Genomic DNA, 10,057 nt, shown 5'->3' on the forward strand with positions numbered 1-10,057 from the left:
ATTGAACCTACAGTCCATGTATGTTCCCTGACCAGGAATAGAACCTTGACCTCCTGGTTCATAGGTTGCCGCTCAACCATTGAGTCACACCAGTGGTGCTATATTATTTAAAAATTGAAAAAAACAATGTATTTATTGTTTCTAGTATTACAGAAGTCTCCCATTTTCCCCTGTGCATATATTCTTTGGGGGATCTCTCCCATTCCTCCCCATACCCCGCCCCTGGGAGACCTGCCAGTCTGTTCCAGTTAACCAGGCCTCTGGTCCCATCTTGTCTTTCCCCAGGGCCACTTGCTGAACCACATCACCTTTATACACTAGTGTCATTGGCCTGAATGCTAGCCCTCCCCTTGGCTTTTGAGAAAACTACATTGCTCAGAAGGAATGGGCCCATGTAGGCGGAGCTAACGGGTGTTTTTGGTGTCAGTGCATCCCCTTAGGACAGGACTTCCACCTTCCTCCTCCTGGCGGGCATTTTGACCTCTTCAGTTCAAGGACTCACAGGCTTCAGCCCACTGGACATGTGTAGGAGGAGGCCTAGGAGGCAGCGTCCTTGCTGTGCAGCGTGTGTCTGAGGCTTGTTGAGCACCAACAGGCTGGGAGTGGGGCCTCCAAGCCTCCGGGACTCCTCTCTGCCCACAGCATTCCCGCAGCCTCACCCCATTTCACCCTCCAGCCTTGGGGACTGGCGCCCCTCAGGTCCTGCAGCCCAGGAAGTCGCATCCAGAATAGTGAGTCTCTCCTGGGTGACACAGGGTGTGATGGGGGAAGAGGGCCACAGGCTGCAGTGCCACCTTGTAAGGACACGGTGGTGAGGCTGATCCGTGAGGATTAGGAAAACCCAGGCCTGTTTTGGGTCTAAAGGCAACAAAGAAGATGAGGTGAGGTTTTTCAGGAGGAGTTTTACTTTCACCCTCAGAATGCTGGGAACATAGATGGTTGGGGGAAAAGGAGGGACATTTTGTGGGGTAGGGTTCTAACTTTTCCTAACATTGCTCAGAGGAAGGACAGACTAGAAGACAGAAGACAGCATCTTTGGACAGGAAGGTGAAGTCCTATAAATGATCAGGTAACTGGCAAGAGTGAGCACTGAGGACGGAGGCCTGAGATAATACAGGCATCTGGAGGGCACCTGGCCTCTGGGCTGGGCAAGGGCACTGAGCAGCCTGAGCCCATAAATCTTGGCGGTGTTTGCCAGGCTCTCAACATATCATTTTCTTTACACGAATTCCTGCAAATGCAGAATGAGTTGGGTGTACAGGACAGTGAAGATAATTTCAGGGCTTCACACTCTTGTGGCCTCTGAGATAGTTGTGTCCTGGGGCTGTCCAGCTGCTCTTGTATCCCTTGGACCTGGGGACTTTGAACAGATACTAAACCCAGACTCCTAAGGTCATGACTAGGGCTTCATGTAGTGGACCTTGTATTTAGCAACCAATGTTATGCGTGGTAGGTCCTGCAGGGCATTGGTTACAGATTGTGCAAAGGCTTGTAGTGAAGAGTGAGCTGATTTAGGAACCGGCAGGTACTTAAATTACATATATAAAGTTTTAGATATAGAAAGGAAGGGAGAGGGAGGGGGACAGAGAAACAATGATGAGCAAGAAAACAAGGATTGGTTGCAGCCTGCACTACCTCTATTGTGGATCCAGCCCACAACCAAGTCATGTGCATGTGTCTATACCAGTGATGGTGAACCTTTTGAGCTCAGCATGTCAGCATTTTGATAAACCCTAACTTAACTCTGGTGCCATGTCACATATAGAAATTTTTTGATATTTGCAACCATAGTAAAACAAAGACTTATATTTTTGATATTTATTTTATATATTTAAATGCCATTTAACAAAGAAAAATCAACCAAAAAAAAATGAGTTTGCGTGTCACCTCTGACACATGTGTCATAGGTTCACCATCACTGGTCTATACTCTACCAACTGAGACACATCAGCCAGGACTCTAGATCACTTTAATATAGGAGCCCTGGCTGGTTTAGCTCAGTGGATGGAGTGTCGGCCTGTGGACTGAAGGCTCCCAGGTTCGATTCTGGTCAAGGGCACATGCTCAGGTTGCAAGCTTGATCCCTAGTAGAGAGCATGCAGGAGGCAGCCAATCAGTGATTCTCTCTCATCATTGATGTTTCTATCTCTCTCTCCTTCTCCCTCTCTGAAATCAATAAAAAATATTTTTAAAAATATATAGGAAATCATGGTCAGGTTGGTAATGGTAGTAGTAGCTCAGAAGGGACAGTGTGACCCTGAGGTCTAGCTTTCCTGCTAGGGCCACTGTGGAAGTTGGGTGTCACAACACAGCAGAGAGATAGAAGTTGTCATGTAGAGTGTGGGGGAGAGGTAATCATTTTGCAGTGGTCAAGGCCTTTAAAAGATGAGTGGACCTGATATTATTTAGAGGCTGAAGAGTTATTCCAAAAAAGTGAGACTAGGGCTGGTACATATTAACTTCTCTAAACACTCACCAGGGTTTTGTTGTGACCCTTGGTGTGGCCTGGTTTTGGAGAGTTGCAGACAGTCTTGTGTATTAGCTTAGAGGCTCAAGTGGTCATCTGTGAAACTCACTGGGCATGGTCAGAATGCCATCGGGTGTGGGACTTGAGTTGCAGTTAAGTGAGAGATGTTGGCAAGCATTCTCTGGACAACAAATGCTGAATTAACTCAGAGGCCAAGGAGAGCACTATGGGGGCTGGGGCTGAGGGAGTGCAGGTGTGAGCCACGTGTGGAAAAGAGTGATGTGCACTTGAAGAGGGAATGTGAATTGATGACCACAGCACCCTGACATTGACATAAGAGTGAATGACGAGAGAGTCCATTTCTGGTGTTGTCTGGATGATCCAATACAGTGACTTTTAGGGTGATTGCCTGTAAAGAGGGGTGTTTTGGTGCTACATTCTAGGTACAGAGCTTCGTTGCCATTTAACTAACCAACTGCCTTTTGTTGTTGGGGGTGACACACAGGTTGATAAGAATGAGATAGCCTACATCAGTATTACCCAGGCTTCAAAATCTCCACTGGAATGGGTAAGGGAGAAGGGTAAGGGGTAAGAGATTATAGATGTGGTGAACTATAGTTTTGGAAAAAAGTGATTAGGAAACAATTTGTCCTCACCACAGCAAATTTGCATTACCTTTGAAGTTGTGCTTCTGAGAAGGAAGCTGTGTGAGAGAAGTGTTGTTCAAAGAACTCTGAGCAACAGGTAGTGCAAAGCCATGGCCTCAGTACCTTGGGATTGGGATCAAGAGGGTGCAGTGTGATGCCATGTATTTGGTGTCTTTGAGAAACAATATGAGGGTATTGCCTGACAAGACCAGTATCAAATCACTCACACTATCTTTATGGCCAGCATCTCTCTTTAACCTATGGTTTTGACACCCATTCTGTTGATAAAAGTCAGTGTGGTGTACACAGGAGTCCATAGCTCAGGTGTCTTATCTGCCTTTGTTATAGTGAGAAGAGAAAATGTCAGTAGGAATATAAGAAGACAATGGCTTTCATGGGATGAAGGCCTGGTATTTTCTCTGATGTGTGGAATGGACAGAGCAGATGGATGTGAAGGGTGGGGAGTATGACAGACTAAGAATCTTAGGAGTGAAGCTGATCTTGGGCTGTACTGTCCCCATTATGACAGGATATGAACTTTGAGGATGTGGTCATTGTCTTCTCTCAGGAGGAATGGGGGCTCTTTGATGAGGCTCAGAGACTTCTATACTATGATGTGATGCTGGAAGTGTTTGCACTTGTGTCATCTGTAGGTAAGACCTTGATGTTCTCCCAGTGTCCTGAGGTGATGACCTCTCTTCCTTTATTCCTCAGGCAAAGCTTTCTCTCTCCCACAGTGGGAACATGGCCTCTGGTCATTTTACCCACTGCCTTGTCAAATGTGCTGTGGCTGCCAGGGATGAGCTGGATGTAGAGCCCTGAACAAGGTCTCCATGAACATCCCTAACACCTGTTACCTCAAAAAGTAAAGGAAACAGTGAGGAGTCTTGAAGTGAGCTTAATAGGTCCCAGCTTGCACTTTCTCTTCATGGGAGGCTGACAGTGTCCATATGCATGGCTTCAACTTCTGTACTCTTTCTCTGGGTAACGGTTCTTTGTGGCAACCTGGGTCATGTTATGGTCTTCACTTACATGAACTATGGGCTGTTCTTTTAAGGCTTTCATTCAATTTTTTGTAATATTCTCTTCCCTGAATACTATAGCAAGCTGTGTAGCTCTGGCCCAGTGATGACTGCTCACCTCTTCATCACCTGTTTCTCTGCACTGGTGCCTCTGCAATCATCTGCAACTTTGACGTGCACATGTGTTATGAGGTGCACATATGTGGTAATTAGTCCTCGAAACCAGCTACTCCTTTATTGAATTTTACTTGGAGTAAGACGGAACCAACCTCTTGCTCAGCTTGTCCCCTTCCCCAGTCAACAAGCCCTGCTAAATGCTGTTAGTTGAAGGATTAGCTGGAGCTCCATATTCTAATCCATGTGGTGCTTGCCATTTTTGTGTCATATATCTGGCAAGGCCTTTCTGTTTTATGATCTTCATTAGCCAAGAAAGTTACAAGAGCCTCTTATTAATCCTTTCTGCATATCTCTTATTTTCAGAGAATTGCATGTACCAACTGTGATACATAACACACCTTTGCAATGGAAATTCCCCCTGTCACCACATTCAATATTCATTTCCTCATCGTTTCTCACTTTTCAGGTTGTTGGCATAACATGGATGATAAGTAGGCCTGTTCTGGTCAAAGTGTATCTATACAAGGAGAGTCACAGGTCAGGGCTTTTAAGACAGCTCCAGCAACCCAGAAAACCCTTCTGTGTAAGCGGTGTTTCTCTGTGTTACAACATATTTTGCACCTGACTGAGTCAGATGTAGCATATTTTAAGCAGAAAGCATTCTGTAGTGACGCACGTGTTGGATACGTCTGTTTCAGTGAAAACCCTCACCAGCAACAAAGGAATGAATGTGGAAAGGGGCCATGGAAATAAGCTATGGATAGGGCCTCCTTTGTGAACAGGTGCAGCTTCTATTTATCTTCAGTGCCTTCAACCAGCAGGAAGGTTGGAGAAGACTTTAAATACAACTCAGAGTTTCCCCAGCACCAGGCCACTTCCAACCCTGAGGAACTACACTGTGGCAGTGGGATTTCCCAGGAATTTCTTGATGGAAAAAATCTTCATCAGGGGGATGAATGTGAAAACACTGGCAGCAACGACCTGAAAGTTGTTAAAATTCAGGGTGTCTGTTCTGGAGAACTTACTTATGAGTGTAACAAATGTAAGAAAGTTTTTAGACAAATCTCTAACCTCTTTCAACATAAGAGAGTTCACACTGGAGAAAAGCTATATGAGTGTAGAGAATGTGGGATGTCCTTTAGTCAAAGGAGTCACCTCACTGGACACCTCAGAGTTCACACTGGAGAGCAGCCATATGAGTGTACTGAATGTTGTAATTCTTTTAGCCAAAAATCTAACCTTATTAAATACCTGAGCGTTCACAGTTGCGACAAGCCATATGAGTGCTGTGATTGTGGGAAGTTCTTCAGTGATAAGTCTTACCTTGAAAAACACCACAGAGTTCACAGTGAAGAAAAGCCATATGAATGTAGAGAATGTGGGATGTCCTTTCGGCAAAGGGCTCATCTCACTGCACACCTTAGAGTTCACACTGGAGAAAGGCCATATGAGTATACTGAATGTGGGAAGTCTTTTAGCCAAAAATCTAACCTTATTAAACACCTGAAAGTTCACACTGGAGAGATGTATTAAACGTTCAGGGAATGCTTTTATTTTTCTCACTTAGAATAACAACACTGAAGGCAACTCTTTGGGACCTATTTTCCTAAATTTAAACCCCTTTTAATGGAACATACACTCTGTTAGATTCCTCATAAGTTTCGGGTACAAGTGAAGCTTGAAGGCGCTGTATTGCACTTGCTAACATGCCCAAATCTAACACCAGATTGATGTCACAGTGAGCATGTGTGGCTGAAGAAATTTCACCTCTACCACCTGGCTCACCTGAAGAGTGAACAGTCACAAACCCTGTGTGCTCAGGGGAAATGTATTCTATGTTCTCACTTGTGCTTGGGAAAATTCCGATTACTCCGAGCTCTTGACAGGATCTTCATTCCTTTCTCTCTGACTAGAAAATGCATCTGACCCAAGGTTTGTCCAGACTACATATCCTAAGCTAAGGAGTGCTACCACATTCAGGGACATTGTGGGTCTCACATTATGCTTTTATGAATTGTTTTACTTTATAATTCAACAACCTGAAAATTGCTTACTGTCCTCTGATTCTGGTTAATGATATTTAGTAAAGATGTTTTTTCTTTCGTAGCTTTAATTTTTTAAAAAATTTCACTCTGGATGGATGGGTGGATGGGTAAATGGATGGATGGTTGGATGGACAGGTGGATGGGTGGGTGGATGGATGGATGGATGAATGGATGAGTGGATGGATGGTTGGGTGGGTGGATGGATAGTTGGGTGGGTGGATGGTTGGGTGGATAGATGGATGGATGGATAGATGGGTGGGTGGATAGATGGATGGATGGGTGGATGAATGGGTGGGTGGATGGTTGGGTGGGTGGATGGATGGTTGGGTGGATGGATGGATGGATGGATGGATGGATGGATGGATGGTTGGGTGGGTGGGTGGATGGATGGATGGATGGATGGATGGATGGATGGGTGGATGGATGAAGGGGTGGGTGGATGGATGGATGGGTGGATGGATGAATGGATGGGTGGATGGTTGGCTGGGTGGATGGATGGGTGGGTGGGTGGATGGATGGTTGGGTGGGTGAATGGATGGATGGATGGATGGATAATTAAAAAAAGAAAAAAAATTCACTCTGGATGATTTGGTACGAATGTTGTGATCAATCATCACAGATATGGTGGGGTCCCAAACTTTCTGTTCTTTGGAAAGTGTATAATAATGTCAGAAAAATCACTCTGTCCAATATTGGCTTATATTATACATTTGACCAAGGCAATGAAAGAAAGTTTGCATAACTTTGTGGTTCTAATTTGCAGCCTGGTGCCTCTAATGTTGGTGAGGTCAGTGGTCCCTCAGAAGAGGATTCCTTTTTTGTGCTTCTATCATTGTTCTAACATTATCCTCTGAGGAATTTTAGGTTCTAATTCACCAACCTACAAACTGCTTGCTGTCCTCTGTTCTGGTTTATAATCTTTTAGTAAAGGTGTTTTTTGCTTTTTCACCTTTAATTTTGTGGGTTATATTCACTGCATGGGATTATTTGAAAAGATATTTGTGATCTGTCACATGCATAGGGGAACAGATATGGTGGGGTCCCAAACATTCTGAGTTTTGGAAGGCACATAATAATGGAAAGAAATCACTCTTTGTCCAATATTGGTATATTTTGTATTGCTAACCTAGTCCTTTAACGAAAATCTGCATGAGTTTTTGATTCTAATTTTTTAGCCTGGTGCCTGTATTATTGGTGAGGTCAAAGATCACCCAGAAGAAGAGTCCTTTGTTGTGCTCTGTGAACAATATGAATTATATTCTCTGTTCACAGTATGTCTTAAATGCTGTAAAAGAGCCCTGTGCCATGATGTGTGAAATTTCTTAGGCTGGTTTCATTTGTTGTAGCACTGTGAAGTGCAAGTAATACTGGCACAAACACTGTTTTCATAGTGAGTGGAAGAGACGGCAGAATATTGGATGAAAATTGACTCTTCTGAACATTATCCACAAATGACCCAGTTTTGAGGCTTGTTTGTTCTTTGTGTAGCTGAAGTGATTGGTTGTGAAAAGAATCTCATGGTTTTGGAGATTCCCTTGAGTCCCTTGATGGCAGCGGTTCTCAACCTGTGGTTCGCGACCCCTTTGGGGGTCGAAAGACCCTTTCATAGGGGTTGCCTAAATACATCCTGCATATCAGATATTTACATTATGATTCATAACAGTAGCAAAATTATAGTTATGAAGTAGCAACAAAAATAATTTTATGGTTGGGGGTCACCGCAACATGAGCAACTGTATTAAAGAGTTGCGGCATTAGGATGGTTGAGACCACTACTCTATGGTGTGCACCTCAAGGTTATCACAACAAGAACTCAAGGCTAGAGGAAGGATCATCGTATGATTAGTCCCAGATTATGTGTTTTTGACAATTCAGCATTCCTGATCATTCTGATGGCAGTAGTCTTCACTTCTTGACAATATTTGCTGCCACTGAGGCAACAATGATTCTCTCAGGAAATGAGGAGAGAGATGGTGATATCTGTATAGAGTTTCCACTTAATTTTCTAACAACAGAGGGATATCTGTGTTTTTATTTGGAACCACATTTTAAGGCTTTACTTAGGTATATGTATAACTGACATGCAACAAAAAGCACTTTTCTAATGTGCACTATTTGGTGAGGTTGAACGTAAGAATAAAGCTCAGAAACCATCACATGTAAAATATGCTTCTCTGTTACCCGTACCCATGGTGGGGCGAAAGTATGCTTATGGTTGTGAGTATGCAAAACACAGAATTTATTTTCTTATTTTAAATAACTATTTATATAAAAGGCTAATATGCAAAGTGTCCCCTGGGGAGTTTGAACGGGAGACCAGGAGTTTGATTGCTTGCTATGATGGGCACTGACCTCCAGGGGGCAGCGCAGAATGAAGGAAGGCCCTGGCCAGCAGCCAGCAGCTAGGAAAGGAAGGCCCCGATCAGCCCTGATTGCCAGCCAGGCCTAGGGACCCTACCTGGTCACGAATTTCGTGCACTGGGCATCTAGGTTTATATATTTTAATTTTTATTTTTATTGATTTTTAGAGAGAAGATGCAGAGGGAGAGAAATATCAATCTTCTGCCTCCTGCATGCCCACTACTGTAGACCCAGGTGCACATGTGACCTGATCTGGAATTAAACCAATGACCTTTCAGTGAACGTGATCATGCCCAAAAAAATAAGAAACAGTAGCCATGGAGACTTTATTCTTTTATTATTATTTATTAACTGTTGTATTATTTTCAATACTAACAACTGTAAACCTACTTTTGCACACCCTGTGTTCACCTCTTGCCCTTTTGTAATCTTTTGGATTCTCCAGTTCTCCATATAGCCATTGATTTACCTCCTTTTACAATAGATAAGTTCATATTTTCCATAATTTTAAAGGCACTATAAGGTGTATAATTTTTTAACAAACACTGGCTTCCTTTATGCTACACAGGTATTTTTAGATTCAACAGTAATGTTTATGTAAATAGTTAACTTTAATTTTTATTGCTAATAATGTTGTATTCTATGGATAACCACTTTATCTATTGATCTGTATATGGTTTCAGTTATTTCCACGTTTGGGGTTTTATAAATAAAACTGCTGGGAATATTGCATTCAGTTCTTCCTACAGGTGTATGTTTTATTTATCTAACTGTTGCAGTGTCAGTGAATATGTTACATTTTAAGATATGCAGATCTGTGATCTAAAATGGTCATTCCCTTTGCCTTCCTACCCACCCACAATAATGAAAATTTCATGTTTTACATTACCCTGGCAGCACATATGACGGTTATTTTTTTAAATAGTAGGCCAGTAAATGAGTATACTATTAACTAGTTTTTGTTTTGATAACATTTCCCTAAGAATTTTTGATAGTGAGCATTTCTTCTTGCTTTAATTTACACCGTCTTCATCTCCTTTGCTAAAATGTCTGCTCAGGAACTTTTGCCTATTTTTTAATTTAATTTATTATTCTTACCAATAGGAGGACAGTGCAGCATCTAAGACATGTGTTTGAGTTTCTCTCCTTCCTCAATTACTCAAGTGACTTCTTTGCCATATGGAACCATTGATTTTCAATTCTAGAAAGAAAATTGTTTTTCTCAACTTTTATCCTATGGACAATTTATAGCCACTTGTAACCTACACTAATAAGTTTAATCTGCATTGTTAACATTCTCCACCAGTATTATTTAAGTCTAAGCATTTAGTAATACTTTAAGTGAAGTCTGGGTTTGTAGTATTTGTCAATTTCCCTGGTGTAAATACTTTCATCATC

At 42.6% G+C, this 10,057-nt stretch overlaps 1 protein-coding gene across 1 annotated transcript; it reads left to right on the plus strand.

Annotated features, from left to right (window-relative positions):
- The first annotated feature begins 5,009 nt into the window (after positions 1-5,009).
- Positions 5,010-5,786, plus strand: LOC139000827 (zinc finger protein 154-like). Its single transcript, XM_070402836.1, has one exon. It carries the CDS (start codon positions 5,010-5,012, stop codon positions 5,784-5,786), a length of 777 nt encoding a protein of 258 aa, XP_070258937.1.
- Positions 5,787-10,057: the final 4,271 nt, after the last annotated feature.

Source organism: Myotis yumanensis, unplaced genomic scaffold (genome assembly GCF_028538775.1).
Source record: "Myotis yumanensis isolate MYYU_CA2020_CCGP unplaced genomic scaffold, mMyoYum1.0.hap1 SCAF_34, whole genome shotgun sequence".
Taxonomy (NCBI): Eukaryota; Metazoa; Chordata; class Mammalia; order Chiroptera; family Vespertilionidae; genus Myotis; species Myotis yumanensis.